General features: G+C 64.5%; 2 protein-coding genes across 2 annotated transcripts; both read left to right on the plus strand.

The window, feature by feature from the left end:
- The first annotated feature begins 127 nt into the window (after positions 1-127).
- On the plus strand, positions 128-5316 carry MON1A (MON1 homolog A, secretory trafficking associated). Its single transcript, XM_040075922.1, has 6 exons — positions 128-278; positions 1525-1666; positions 1903-2370; positions 2565-3330; positions 3419-3566; positions 4009-5316. Exons 2-6 carry the CDS (start codon positions 1540-1542, stop codon positions 4147-4149), a joined length of 1650 nt encoding a protein of 549 aa, XP_039931856.1. The 5' UTR covers positions 128-278; positions 1525-1539; the 3' UTR covers positions 4150-5316.
- Positions 5317-6582: 1266 nt separating this feature from the next.
- Positions 6583-14589, plus strand: MST1R (macrophage stimulating 1 receptor). Its single transcript, XM_040076342.1, is given in 22 exon segments — positions 6583-6720; positions 7113-8417; positions 9581-9769; positions 9849-9977; positions 10055-10225; positions 10426-10595; positions 10685-10745; positions 10747-10863; positions 10949-11094; positions 11184-11345; positions 11489-11582; positions 11686-11913; positions 11994-12140; positions 12218-12377; positions 12461-12553; positions 12637-12876; positions 12957-13037; positions 13110-13291; positions 13365-13474; positions 13571-13736; positions 13819-13955; positions 14035-14589. Coding segments are annotated over 21 exon segments (4272 nt in total). The 5' UTR covers positions 6583-6720; positions 7113-7199; the 3' UTR covers positions 14306-14589.
- The last annotated feature ends 354 nt before the right edge of the window (positions 14590-14943 follow it).

Consider the following 14943-nt stretch of genomic DNA (forward strand, 5'->3'; position numbering starts at 1 on the left):
ATTTGTAGTCTCTTTGGTCCCGTCCCTGCCGCCTCTTCTCAGACTCGTCCTATCGGCTCACGGACTACAATTCCTATGACCCCCCTAGGAACGCACCGCCTACAACTCCCATGATGCTCCGCGGCGGGTCGCCGCGATGGCGGGGGTGTCTCCGCGGTCGGGGCCGGGACCGGGGGTAGGGCGGGAGGTGACCGCCCGCCGCCCGCTCCGAGCCCTTCTCCGACCCGCCTAGGCCGTGCCCAGGGGGCTGCAGGGCGGCCCCGGGAGGAGCCGCGGAGGTGGGTCCCTGCGCGTTGTCCTTAAGGGGGCTCCTGGGCCTGAGTCGTGTCGGGGCTGCAGGAGCGGTGACCCCTCAGCGCTGAAGGGGGAAGGGTCGGGGTGGGTCCGGGCCGAGCCGGGAGGAGGTCCTGGGCTGAGTCTCGCCTACGGGAAGGTCAGCAGGGCGAGGAGGAAGGGTGAGGACGGAGCCCTGATCCACTCCCCGGCACCCTCCAGGGCCGTCGCAGAATTTTAGTGGGCTGTCTGCCTCCCCCAGGTGCGGACGGGATCCCAGTAAGCTCCCAGGCACTCTCCTGGATTGTCACAGCCTCCCCCAGATGAGGACAGAGCCCTCCTCTGTTCCCCAGTACTCTCCAGAGCTGTCACAGGGTTTTGTGGGGTGAGGATTTAGCTCCCCGGGGGAGGATGGAGCTTCGACCAGTTCCCCAGAACCCTCCAGAGCTGTCACAGGTTTTTGGGGTGGGGGCTGTATGAACTCCCCCAGGTAAGGACAGGACCCTGATCCACTCCGTGGTGCCCTCCAGAGCTGTCACAGGATTTTGTAGGGGCTAGTCTGGCTCCCCCAGGTGCAGCGTTAGTTGGGACTTGGCTTGGGAGCAGAAGGTGTGCTGGGGCAGAGCCTGGGCTGCGTGAGCTTCCCTAGCAGCTGGGTTCAGAGGCACAGGCTCCTAGCCAGCCTCCCTGCCTCCTGTTGCTTTTGCCTGTGCTCAGCTTTGGGCTGGTTTTCCCCTAGGGGAGGGAGGAAGGAGCAGGCTGGAGGCATGGCCTCTGCTGGAGAGGGCACCCAGCTCCTGGAGTGACTCCATATGTGCCAGCTCAGGAGAAGTGTCAACAGCCTAGTCTCATCGCAGCCACCTAACCCGGTCCCAGGAGGGTCATAAACCCCTCCCTTTGCAAACATGAGGCCTCTGGGATCTCAGGTGTATGGGACAAGCGCCATCCAGGGCTGTGTCCCTTCCCCCTCTTTGCACAGGGAGGCTGAGCAGTTTGCATGGGGGAAATCGAGGCCAAGCCTGGATGAAAGGTGCCGTGGCCAGGGGACTGGAAAGAGCTTGGGCTGCGTGAGAGAGGAAATCCTGATGGATTAGAGCAGCTTTTCTGACATCTCACCAGGGCTCAGTGCTGCCTGCTGAGCCAGCGGAATTGGGCCGTGGGTGCTGGCCTGGCCCCGCTGGATAACAAAGTGTTTCAGGGCTTGCTTTGAAAGTGGGGAGACACAGGGCTGACACTGTCGGTCACACACAGGTCCTGCCCCAAGGAATGGCTGCAGATGTCCACAAGAAGAAAAGTTGGGAAGTGCCCAATGGGTCCCTGGCACCGGGAGATGGCCAGCACACGGAGAGGTCCGAGAGCCCCACACCAGGGCTGGCACAGGGCACGGAGCCAGGTATGGAGCACAGCTCACAAAGGGGGGAAGCAAGAGGGGAAAGAGCAGCTCCTCGTGTGGGCTGGGACCTCCACAGCCCTATGGGCAGGAGGAGGTGGGTCCACTCCTGACTCCCCACGAGCAGGACCCGCACCCCCAGGATGCTGTGGGATGCGGAGAGGAGGCAGGCCCCCTTTGCATCCTTCCCCCAGCATGGGGGGCACGTGGACGGATGCTGCATGGCCCGTTGTTCCCAGGGGCGGGCCAGGAGGGAGCCATGTTCGTGCACACCCGCTCCTATGAGGACCTGACCAGTCCCGAGGACGGGGCGGCCACGGTGCAGAGCCCACAGGAGAGGCGGGGGGAGCCGGCCGAGCAGAGCAGCATGGAGCAGATCAGCAAGGACTTCAGCGAGCTCAGCACACAGCTCACGGGCATGGCCCTTGACCTGGAGGAGGAGATGAGGCCGGGCAAGGAGGGGAAGCTGGAGCCGTCCCCACAGACCGCCCGCCGTGACTCGGTGCTGTCGGGGAAGGAGGAAGAGGACGTGACCATGGACGCCTGGCGCTTGCACCGGAAGCACGTCTTCGTGCTGAGCGAGGCGGGCAAGCCTGTGTACTCCCGCTATGGCTCTGAGGAGGCCCTGTCCAGCACCATGGGCGTCATGATGGCCCTGGTGTCCTTCCTGGAGGCTGACAAAAACGCCATCCGGTCCATCCACGCAGGTACTGCCCCGGGGGGGAATGGGACGGGGCGGGGGTCACGGCCTGCCCATCCATTCGCCCGCCACCGTGGGCCGTGTCAGCTGTCCCCAGGGGCAGATGGGTTGCTGTGAGGAGAGGCTGCAGCCTGGCTGTAGCCCCGGGGATCCGGGCTCACGTGTCTGTCCCCGGCCCCCCGGGGACTCCCTCCCAAGCAGATGGCTACAAGGTGGTCTTCGTGCGGAGGAGCCCGCTAGTGCTGGTGGCAGTGGCACGTACCCGGCAGTCGGAGCAGGAGATTGCCCACGAGCTGCTCTATATCTACTACCAGATTCTGAGCCTGCTCACCTGGACCCAGCTCAACCACATCTTCCAGCAGAAGCAGAACTATGACCTGCGCCGACTCCTGGCGGGCTCCGAGCGCATCACCGACAACCTGCTGGACCTCATGGCCCATGACCCCAGCTTCCTGATGGGCGCCGTGCGCTGCCTGCCCCTGGCCGCCAGCGTCCGGGACGCCGTCAGCAGCAGCCTGCAGCAGGCCAAGGCCAAGAGCCTGGTCTTCTCCATTCTGCTGTCTGGGAACCAGCTGGTGTCTCTCGTGAGGAAGAAGGATCAGTTCCTTCACCCCATTGACCTCCATCTGCTCTTCAACCTCATCAGCTCTTCTTCCTCTTTCCGGGAGGGTGAAGCCTGGACTCCCATTTGCCTCCCTAAGTTCAACTCCAGCGGTTTCTTCCATGCCCACATCTCCTACCTAGAGCAGGAGATGGACCTGTGCCTGCTGCTGGTCTCCACTGACCGTGAGGACTTCTTCACCGTGTCCGACTGCAAGCGGCGCTTCCAGGAGCGCCTGCGGCGGCGGGGGGTGCAGCACGCTCTGCAGGAGGCCCTGCGCACCCCCTTCTACAGCGTCGCCCAGGTGGGCATCCCTGACCTCCGGCACTTCATCTACAAGTCCAAGAGCTCTGGGCTCTTCACCAGGTGAGCCCCCGGGGAGCCACTGGGCCAAGGCTGTGGCACATGGCGTGCCCCTTCTCCAGGGGGTTAACGGGGTGCTGTGTTCCTGCAGCCCCGAGATCGAGGCTCCCTACGTGCAGGAGGAGGAGAAGGAGAGGCTCTTGGGGCTTTACCAGTACTTGCACAGTCGGGCCCACAACTCTCCACGGCCCCTGAAGAACATCTATTTCACAGGCCCCCGCGAGAACCTCCTGGCGTGGGTAAGGCCGTTGGTGGGGTTTGGTGAGCCTGTCTTTTCTGGTCCCATGTGTTGGGGAAGGGGGGTGGTAGCACCACACAGCACTAGCACCGTGGTCTCCAGGGAGGACCCCAGCCTTGGTCCTTTTTGGGGTGAGCCTTCCCCTGTGTGAGGGAGGGACAGGCAGTGGGAGCTGGTGAATTCCGGCACCAAGGGCTGTGCCATGTCCTGTCATGAACTCAGTGCTGTGGAGAAAATCCACTCCAGGGACAAACCCCAGGGTTTTCTTCTCCCACTTCTGAGCAAACCAGATGCCCCCCATTTAGGGTGCCCCACTGCCACTTTCTGTTCCTGCCCTGCAGCCCCTCTGCCCATTGCTGGTAGCCCATGGCGGGGAAGGTGGACTGCCTGCCCCAACTGGGGCACAGTCCTGTTCCCAGCATGTGTCCTGTTTCTTCTCCCAGGTAACCAATGCCTTTGAGCTCTACGTATGCTACAGTCCCCTGGGGACCAAGGCCGGTGCCCTCAACGCTGTCAACAAGCTCATGAAGTGGATCCGCAAGGAGGAAGACCGGCTCTTCATCCTCACGCCCCTGACGTACTGATGGGCATTCACCCAGGGCATGGAGCCAGCTGGAAGAGCCCCCGCTGTGCTGGGGAGCCCATTCCCAGAGATTCCCAGGCTGTGTGTCCAGGGGAGAGGGCATGGTGGGACCCCATAGCACAGGGAAACCCCACCCACGGGACTGTCCAACCTGGGTGTTAGAAATGGGGTGCACAGGGAAAGGGAAGGGGATGAACAGGACTTTATCTCAGCTGCAGGCAGTGCCCCAGCTGGGGGGCTGCTCTTCCTCTGGAGTCCCAGCTCCATCCCTTGTTGTGGGGGTCCTGGAGTGGGGCTGCTGGTACCCCAGGTTACTGGAGGGGAGCAGAGCCCCTGGGTTCTGCTCCCTGCGCCTGGCATCTCCCTTCTCTGACATCCTGTGGCTGTGCCAAGGGTGGGAGTCCCCAGGGGAGAGGTGGCAGCACTCAGGGGACCCCTGTGTTGCTGTGCCCGCAGATGGCGGGTGACGCAGTCCAGGCGAGGGACGGGGCTGGCCTGGGGCACACACTGCTCCTCTCCCTGCCTTGGGGGTCTGGACCCCCAAGTGCCAGGGAGCCTCTGCAGTCCCAGAGGCATCTGTATAAGCCTGGACCCTTCCCACTGTGGCTGTGAAAAGGATGTCTGTCCCTGGGGATGCTGGCAGGCAGGGTGGGTCAGCCTGCCCCAGCTGGGACAGCAGGGTCCTGCCCCCCTCACCACAGGGACACAGAGCAGCTCCAGAGAGCCAAGGTGTTGGTCAGCATGCTTGTGTGCTCGTGGTTCTGGCTGTGGGGAGTGGACCCTAAGGGGGCAGCTCCTTGGAGACCCCCCTGGTAGAGGGCCATGGTGCTCTCCAGCCCATGGGGAGTTTTCTTCTAGGCACAGAAGCACCTGTCCCCCCAACCCAGCCCCTGGAGCCAGCTATGCTGAGCTTCCTGTACCTCCCTGACCACGCCAGGCACTAGTGTGGGGCTGAGCTCCTGTGAACGGCCCAGCTCCATGTTTTGGGGCTGTCTGAGTAGTGCTGGAATAAGTGTTGGAGGAGGGGCAGAGCCGTCAGGGTGACGCCCCTGTACAGAGGGAGCCGGGAAGGATCCAGCAGGGCTAGCACAGGGATCTGCTCCTGTATTTATGCTCCTGCCAGAGTGTAATCGCTTGTCTTTGCTCATAAACATTATCTGGACCCTGAGACTTGTTGCATTCCTGTATGTTCACTGGAGTGGGGGGAAGAGCAAGCTGGGGGGGAAGTTTGTTCCAAGTTGTGCAGTCCCGCCCTGGGGATCTGCTGGGAGCCAGGAAAGCTTCCTGGGAGTGGTGCGAGGCTGCCGGGGTTGTGCTGGCAGGAGGCGGCGCTGGCTGGAGACGGGGAGCGGCGAAATCCCCGAGCTGAGCTGGCCAGGGCCAGCTCATGTCGAAACCGAGCAGAGGCGCAGCCGGAGGAAGGAGCTGTTGGGTAAGGCCCGGAGCCAGCGGAACTGCCGGGCCTTACACAACACGGGGCGGGATCCTGGGAGCGCCGGCGCTGGCCAGGCGGCAGGCACAGGCCATTTACGGCAGGCTCAGCCTCTCCCGGGGCCGAAGTCCTCATCGCCCTGCTCACCTGGAGGAAAGGTCTATGTGGAAAGCTGGGATTTGTGGCCCCAGCGCCCGAGGGCAGCAGGGTATCTGAAGGCCAAATCCAATCCCGATGTATGGACCGGGATGTAAAGGATCTTCCCACATCCCTATGAACAGCAGTCACTCCAAGAGGTGCTGGCATCTCCTGCCACTGCGGGCAGCCAGGGAGGAAAGGGACAGGAGACACAGAATGGGCACAACAGAAATACCCCTCACAGCCATCCTAGCAAAGCTGTGGCTCTCCAGCCCTGCTCTTTTCTCCCAGCTGGGATCCGGTGCTGAGCCTGCCGCACCCCCCAAGGCTGCCCTGTTGGTCTGGAGGCGAGCAGCGAATGCGGTGCCACCGCGGGAACTTCAGGGAAGCGGCAATTTCAATTCCATGTGTCGGCGTGTCAGTCGTCCCTGTGGCAGCGGGGCTGGGGGCTGCGGCCGAGGGGCCAAGGGCTACGGACAGGCAAGACCCCACTGGTACCCAGGGATGCTGCTGGCAGCCACCTCCCAGCCACGGGGATTCCCCCGACGGCCACCGGGACCTGCAGCGGGCAACCGGGGCACTGCGCCAGCCCTGCGCCCGTGTTCCGATCAGCGGCCCCGACTCGCACCCGTGCCTCTCTCGGGCACCGTGCCCAGCCGTGCCTGTCCCCCCGGGAGTGCCCGGCGACCCTCCGGGTACCCCGATGTCCGTGTCTCCCCGAACACCGCCGTCGCCCCGGGCTGCGTGTGCCGGTGCCGGCTGTCGGGGAGCCCCGGGCGGTGCGGGGGCAGGACCCGCCCACCCCGTTCCGCCCAGTCCCGTCCCGCCTCGCCCGCTCCGTCCCGGCCTTGCTCCGCTCCGCCTTGGCACGGCACGGCACGGCACAGCTCGGCAGCGCCCAGGTGAGCGCCCTGCCGCCCGGCACGGCTCGGATCGGACTGACCGGACCGGACCGGACGGATGGGGTGGGGGCAGCCGGACCCAGTGGAGACCCCGGACCTGGTGAGCTGCGGCGGGGGTAGTTCGGAGTCTCAGTCCCGGGAGGCTGGCGGGGGCCTTGTCCTAGTTCTGCCGGGATCCCCATTCCCCGTTGCCGGCCCGGGGGCTGGCAGTCCCCGGAATGGGTCATTGCAGGGCAGAGATGCCCCAGGGTGACAGGCAGCATCTGTAGGTGGCAGAAGGCAGGATTTGTCCCTCTGCCACAGGCAGCCTGGCATCACCTCCTACTCATGGTATTTCGGAAGAGGTTTGGTGTGACTGATCCTCCCTCAGCACTACCCATCATCATCTGGCCCTTGGGAACCCCGGCACCCCCAGCTGACACTCAGCTGTGACTGTGCCCGGGTCCTCACCTAAAATAAGAGGGTAAAACCTTTCCTTTTTTATTTTGGCAGATGCAATGGTGGCCCATTCTCCATATGTTCTGAACCTGCTGGGTGCTGACCACCATCGATAACCCTTCACCAGTGGCACTGCACAGCATGGGCCTGTTGTGCTGTGTGTGCCCCTGGCTGCTGCTCGCCCTGGCCCTGCGGGGTGCCGGTGCCTGGCAGTGTCCCCGCATCCCTTACAGCTCCACCAGAAACTTCTCCATCCCCTACACGCTGCCTAGCCTCGATGCTGGCAGCCCCATCCAGAATGTCGCTGTCTTCACAGACTCCGACGGCCCGGTCGCTGTCTTTGTGGCCGTCCGCAACCGCATCCTGCTGCTCAGCCCCGAGCTGCGCCTGCTCTCCGTCCTTGTCACTGGCCCAGTGGACAGTGCCAAGTGCCAGATCTGTCGCCTGTGCCCAGCCACCACAGACGGCCCTGAGGACACAGACAATGTCCTGTTGCTGCTGGACCCGCTGGAGCCGTGGCTGTACAGCTGTGGCACGGCGCAGCACGGGCTGTGCTATCAGCACCAGCTGGAGGTGCAGGACGGTAAGGTGGCCATCACAGCCACACACTGCCTGTACTCAGCCGCGGGCAACAGCCCTGAGTTCTGCCCTGACTGTGCGGTCAGCCCACTGGGGACCAGTGCCACCGTGGTGGCCACCTCCTATGCGTCCTTCTTCTACCTCGGCTCCACCATCAACAGCAGCGTGGCAGCACGGTACAGCCCACAGTCAGTGTCCGTCCGGCGCCTGAAGGGCACCTTGGATGGCTTTTCGAACGACTTCCATTGGCTGACGGTGCTGAAGCAGTACCGCAACAACTACACCATCCACTACGTGCACTCCTTTGCTGACGGGGACCACGTCTACTTCCTGACGGTGCAGCCAGAACGGCCGGGATCAACAGCGTACCACACGCGCCTGGCGCGGCTCAGCACCCACGAGCGCGACCTCCGCCGCTACCGCGAGCTCGTCCTCGACTGCCGCTTTGAGTCCAAGCGCCGGCGCCGGCGCCGCAGCGAGGAGGACGCCGAGAGGGACATCGCCTACAACGTTCTGCAGGCGGCCCACGCTGCCCGCCCTGGCGCACGCCTGGCCCGCGACCTCGGCATCAACGACACCGACACGGTGCTCTTCGGTGCCTTTGCTGAGAGCCGGCCAGAGAGCCGAGTGCCACGGGACAACTCGGCCGTCTGCGCCTTCCCCCTCCGCCTCCTCAATCAGGCCATGGAGGAGGGCATGGAGAAGTGCTGCGGCACCGGGCAGCAGCCTCTGCTGCGGGGACTCAGTTTCTTCCAGCCGCTGGAGTACTGCCCGCACAATGTGAGTGCTCCACCCTGCGCCAACACCCAGCCTGGGACCCTAGGGGGTGGCTGGGATGTGGGAAAGTGGGTTCAGGAGCTGGGAAACACTGGTAGAGCAGGATGGATGATGGGGTGGGGCAGGGGGAGAGCAGGCATCACCCGGGCGTGAATCAGCCCAGCAACCACACACCACCTACTGCAGGGTCTGGGGTGTTCCGGCAGCCCCGGCTGTGCTGAGGAGGCTGGATGTGGGCAGGGATCCTGCTGAGCCCCCCATCTCAGGGGTACGTGTGCCAGCACACGGCACACTGCCACACGTCGTGCGCTGGGCTCTCCTGGTATGGCCTCCCTGGGAGCCTTGTCTGCCGCCCCCTCGGTGACTGTCCCTGGACCCCAGCCACCCTCTCCAGCTTGTTTATGTGTGGAGGGACGGGAAAGCCACAGGGCCTCGGTGCTTCGCGTGCTGGATGTGTGAGGTGCGGGCTGCTGCTGCCTTGTCCCCCAGGCCCGGCCACCGCCTTCTCTGGGCAAATAAACCTCAGGCGGAAGTGCAATTAGTCACCGCGGTTCCTCGTCTCCCGCAGCCGCGGGGCAGGAACACCGTGTCCCAGGTACAAGCCCCAGCACGGCCGGGATGCAGATGGGTGGGCACCCCGGCAGGGCCCCCTCGTCCCAGCACATGACATGAGTTTTAGTGTCCTCAGCCAGGCTCAAGGCAAGGTGCAGCCAGATCCCCTCCTCTTCCTGCACAGAGCGGACAGCTCACTGCTGCTGACTCACGCTGTGGTGGGGGAAACGCAGAGGGGACCGCAGCCCCTCTGCATTAGGGGTGTCCCGTGGGGACCCCATGGCTCCTGGTGTCCCTCTACAACCCCAGCCCCTCGCTGAGCTGCAGGGGTCAGGGAGGACTGGGGTTGGAGCCCGCATCCTGTGGTGCCAGCACCAATAACTATATCCAGATGGGGTGGGAGGGGAGAGCAGGATCTGACGCCACATGGGGGACTGAGGGAGGGCTGGCTGATGAGGTTTTTTCCCAAAAATTTTCCCAGCCTGGAGGGGAACTTAAGCAATCTGGTGCTGCCCCAAAATATCTCACAGCTCAAGCTGGTGCCTACCTGTAAGGGTGTGGGAGTTGGGGTGCCAGGGCCAGCTTCAAATCACCCACCCCGTGTTCGGCCACAGGTGAACCTCTCAGCACCGGTGGTCAACACCAGCTGCTGGAATAAGCCCACCCTCATTCCTTCTGCCTCCCACAAAGTGGACCTGTTCAATGGGCAGCTGACAGGTGTCCTCCTCACCTCCCTCTTCGTGACCAGCATGGAAGACATCACTGTGGCCCACCTGGGCACAGCAGAAGGACGCATCTTCCAGGTGGGATGGGAGGCTGGATTGGGCGGCAGGTCCTGGCAGGCTGTGGGGTATGCTCACCCACTGCTCGTCCCTGCTGCAGATGGTGCTCCAGCGCTCCAGCTCCTACCTGCTGACATTGTCCAACTTCTCCCTGGGAGAGCCGGGGCCAGTGCGAGGAGCCATGGGGGGGCTGCAGAGCCACTCACTGTTCTTCACTGCTGGCACCAAGGTGAGTGGGGGGTCTGAGGGGCATAGGGTGGGCACGGAGCTCCGCGTGTCCCCCTCAACTCCACTCTCCATCCCCAGGTGTGGCTCCTGAACGTCACTGGCCCTGGCTGTCGCCACTTCTCCGCGTGCCAGCTCTGCCTGAAGGCCAGGCGCTTCATGGGTTGTGGCTGGTGCGGGAATGAGTGCAGGCGCCGCCACGAGTGCTCCGGCCCCTGGGTCCAGGACAGCTGCCCACCTGTCCTCACCAACGTAGGTCTGCGCTGCCGTCCCCCTGCTCCTCACACCTCCCAAGCACTCGGATAGGGAGGGTCATGGCAGATGGGGTGGCATGTGGTAGGACCACCCCCTCCCTGGGATGGGTGTTGTGTTCCTCAGAGAAGGGCATTTCTGGACCCTCAACAGTCACTGGGCTTTGGGGGCTCGGGGTGACACAGGTGCTTCTCCCACAGTTCCATCCCCGGAGCGCCCCGCTGCGGGGTCGGACACGGGTGACACTCTGTGGAATGACCTTCCGCTCCTACTTGGACCCTGACCCCAGGCACAGCCCTCCCGGTGCCTACCGGGTGGCAGTGGGACGGCGAGGCTGCACCGTGCTGCCGAAGGAGAGCGAGAGCTACAGGTGTGCTGCGGTGCTGGGAGAGAGCAGCAGCAGGGAGGGGGCTGGGGCTGCTCCCCGGCCTGGGCTGATCCCCCATCACTGTCCCACAGACCCCTGCCCACCTCCCGCCGCAAGGAGTTTGTGGATGTGCTGGTGTGTGAGCTGGAGCCGGGGGGGGCCGGCAGCAGTGGGGGGCCCAGCCGAGGTGGTGCTCACCGTGGAGGAACCCGCCAGACCCTCTGGCTTCCGGGTCTATGGCTCCGCCACCCTCGGTGGCTTCGTCTTTGTGGTATGGTTCCACACTGGCAGTGCGCCTGGCAGGGTTGGGGGGGTTTGGCTCACTCACCCATCCCACTGACCCCGTCTCTGTTTAGGAGCCCCACGTCAGTGCCCTGCACCCCCCGTTTGGTCCCCGGGGTGGTGGTACCCACCTCTCACTCCATGGCAGACACCTCTCAGCAGGGAGCAGCTGGCGGGTGATGGTCAATGGCTCCGAGTGTGCCCTGACTGGGCAGCCCAGGTACACCCCTGCCCTGCACCCACCTGGCACAGAAGGGTCCCCAGCACGGGGCACGGGGAGCCCCTGCAGTCCCGCTGTCGTGTCTGCAGGCAGGACAACGGGACAATCCGATGCACGGCTCCCGCCGCTGGTGGCCTGGGCGCAGCCCGGGTAGCCCTGTGGATCGATGGGGAGGAGTTCCCGGCCCCCGAGCCCTTCCAGTACCGTCCCGACCCCGCTGTATCTGCCATCGTCCCCAGCTGCAGCTATGAGTGAGTGCCTGGGCTTCCTTCCCCTGGGCGAGGGGACAGCCCTGTCCTCCCACTGACCTGGCTGGGCTGGATGAGGTGCTGGGAATTGCAGGTACCCTGGGGACCACGTGCACCCCGGGGAACCTGATCCCTGCCCGCTGCAGGGGCTTGCTGCTCACCGTTATCGGCACCCACCTGGACTCTGTGTATCGCGCCAAGATCCGCTTTGAAGCCGGTGCTGTGATTACCCAAGCCGCAGTAAGCACCGGGGTGTGGGGCCATCGCCCCCCCGGCCCTGCCCACCCCACCCCAATCCCCTGGGCACATTCCGAGCCGGTGCTCAGCATCTCCCTGCCCACAGGAGTGCGAGGCCCTGCTGGCACCGGAGCGGCTGCTGTGCCACAGTCCAGCCTTCCCCTTCGAGAGCAACGTGGAGGTGGTGCTGGGGAACCTGAGCGTGCTGCTGGACGGCACCGAGGGCCGCTGGCTGTTCCGCCTCCGCTACTACTCCCGGCCCAAGATCTACCACTTCGAGCAGGCGGGCAGGCGGCTCCACCTCAAGCCCGGCGATGATAAGATCGAGGTGCAGGTACGTGGGGCAGCGGGGTGAGCCAGAATAGGGGGTCCCGCTGCCAGGAGCCCCGAGCTCACGGTGCTCTGTCTGGGCAGCAACTGGGGCTGGATGCCGTGGCCACCTGCCTGAACATCACCATGACAGTGGGGGGCCGGAACTGCCACCCCAACGTCCTGAAGAACGAGGTGACGTGCCGCCTGCCCCGCGAGCTGCGCCTGCCCCCCGATGGGGCCCCCGTGGAGGTAGGAACCCCCCGGGTGGGCAGCCACCTCCTCCAGTCCCCCCCCACCCCATCTCTGCTAAGCCCTCGCTCCTCCAGATCTGTATGAACGGAGCCTGTGAGGCGGTGGGCTGGGTGCTGTCCCCCCGCACCTCGCTGGACCTGGCCGCCAGCCTGGCTCTGGGCACCAGCATCACTTTCATGGCCTGCTGCATCCTGGCTGCCGTGCTGTTCCACTGGCGCTGGAGGAAAAGGCGGGGTGAGTGCCATGCTCGCCGGGCACTCCGGTGCCCCCCAGGCCCCTCCCACGCCATCCCCTACCCACCTCACTGCTGCCCGCAGGTACGGAGAACCTGGAGCTGCTGGCACAGCCCGGCCGCAGCGACCCCCCTGTCACCATCCAGTGCCCCGGCGTCGACTACAGGGAGGTGCTGGGTAAGTGGCTGTCACTGGTGGGTGGCGGGGTGCTGCGTGCTGCCAGCCCTCACCCTGTGACAGCCCTCACCCTGTCCTGGCAGTGCTGAACACAGCGGGCACTCCCGGCCCCGTGGGGCCCCGCGCACGGGTCACCAGCGCCGGTGCCAACGGCAGTGCTGGTGCTGGCGCTGGTGCCGCGGGCGGCGGATCCCCCATGCCCCTGCTCAGGGCCACATCCTGCTGCCTGGAGGATCTGCGGCCGGAGCTGCTGGAGGAAGTGAAGGACATCCTCATCCCCGAGGAGCGGCTTGTCACCCATCGCCACCAGGTCATCGGCAAAGGTGACTCTGCACCCCGATTTGGCTGTGGCGTCGCCTGCCCAATGTGTGTGGTGCCAGTTTTGTGCCACCTGTCCCTGCAGGGCACTTTGGCAGTGTCTACCATGGCACCTACACGGACCCACTGCTGGGGGACCTCCACTGCGCTGTCAAGTCCCTGCACCGTGAGTAGCTCCCCATCCCACACGAGCTCCCGTGGCACAGCAGCGGAATGTCCACAGCTCAGCTCTCCGCAGGCATCACGGACCTGGAGGAGGTGGAGGAGTTCCTGCGCGAGGGCATCCTCATGAAGAGTTTCCACCACCCTCAGGTGCTCTCGCTGCTGGGGGTGTGCCTGCCCCGCCACGGGCTGCCCCTTGTCGTCCTGCCCTACATGCGCCACGGGGACCTGCGCCAGTTCATCCGCACCCAGGAGCGGGTAGGGGGTACCCCAAGGGGCGTGGACTGTGATGGGTGCCAAGATCTCCTTGCTCACTGCTCCCATCTCACAGAGCCCCACAGTGAAGGAGCTCATCGGCTTCGGGCTGCAAGTGGCCCTGGGCATGGAGTACCTGGCCCAGAAGAAGTTTGTGCATCGGGACCTGGCAGCCAGGAACTGCATGTAAGTATGGCTGCGCCCTCCAGACCTCCACCACAGGGTGGTGGGGCTGGGTCTGAGAGTGCCCAGGAGTCTCCTCTTCGACCTGGTGTCCTACAGGCTGGACGAGACGCTGACAGTAAAGGTGGCTGACTTTGGGCTGGCGCGGGACGTGTTTGGCAAGGAGTACTACAGCATTCGGCAGCACCGCCACGCCAAGCTGCCCGTCAAGTGGATGGCGCTGGAGAGCCTCCAGACCCAAAAATTCACCACAAAGTCTGATGTGGTAGGCATGCCTCCCCTCCCCTCCTGTCTCGTCCCCCATCTCCACCCTCCCAGCGTGCCCATGGCAGCTCTCTTCTCGGCAGTGGTCCTTCGGGGTGCTCATGTGGGAGCTGCTGACACGCGGGGCGTCGCCGTATGCCGGAGTGGACCCCTACGACATGGCCCGCTACCTGCTGCAGGGGAGACGCCTGCCACAGCCCTCTCACTGCCCCAACACCCTGTGAGTGCAGCTGGGGGCGGGCAGGGTGGCAGGGGGTTGTCCTGGGGGGCTGCCAGCGCTGACTGGGGTGTCGGTGCAGGTACAAGGTGATGCTGAGCTGCTGGGCGCCGGCGCCTGAGGAGAGGCCGTCCTTCACCGGGCTGGTGGGTGAGCTGGAGCGTGTCCTGGCCACGCTGGATGGCGAGCTCTATGTCAACCTGGCTGTCACCTACATCGACCTGGACTGGGGTCCTCCCTTTCCCCCTGCTTCTCCGGGGCAGCTGTCTGATAGCGAGGATGAGGATAAACATAATGAGGAGGAGGAGGAGGAAGAAGAGAAGGAAGAGGAGGACAACACGTCTGTGTGCTGATAGGATTCCCTACACCATGGGGTCTCCCAGACCTCCATATACCATAGGCACGCTCCCCTGAGGAGGGATGCAGTGTGCAGCCAGATGCTATGGGGCACCCTCCCTATGGGATGGGTGCTGGGAGGCAGCTGGGTGCTGTGGAGTGCTCTCCCATGGCTCACACCCAGACCCTGCTTACTGCTCCCCAGGACTGGCCCCACACCACAGGATGCTGGGGGCTCAGTCCTGCACTGGCTGGGTTGTGCGAGGCTCAGCCCCACATTGATGAGCCCGTACTCTGGGGTCTGGGGCTCAATCTCATAGTGGATGGCTGCTGTGGGGCCCCATACCCAGTGGTTGTTGTTGGATGGCCTGGCCGTCCCAGGGCTCCCATGGAGTTCTCAGCCTCTTGGCTGCTCTAGTCACACAGTAAAACCTTATTATACTTTTTCCTTGGCTGAGGCTGTGTCTTTCAGGGGGCCATGCCCCAGGCTGGCAGCACCTGTCGCAGTGTCCTCGCACACGGCTGGAAGGCGCTGACCGCAGGCTAGCTCAGTTCCAAGTCACTGCGGCTAACGTGTGTGAGGTCGGGGTTGCGAGCTGGACAAGCAGCCTCCTCCCTGTGGGGCCTTGGCTCCCCACGCCGGCAATAGGACTAG

Source organism: Hirundo rustica, chromosome 12, assembly GCF_015227805.2.
Source record: "Hirundo rustica isolate bHirRus1 chromosome 12, bHirRus1.pri.v3, whole genome shotgun sequence".
Classification (NCBI taxonomy): domain Eukaryota; kingdom Metazoa; phylum Chordata; class Aves; order Passeriformes; family Hirundinidae; genus Hirundo; species Hirundo rustica.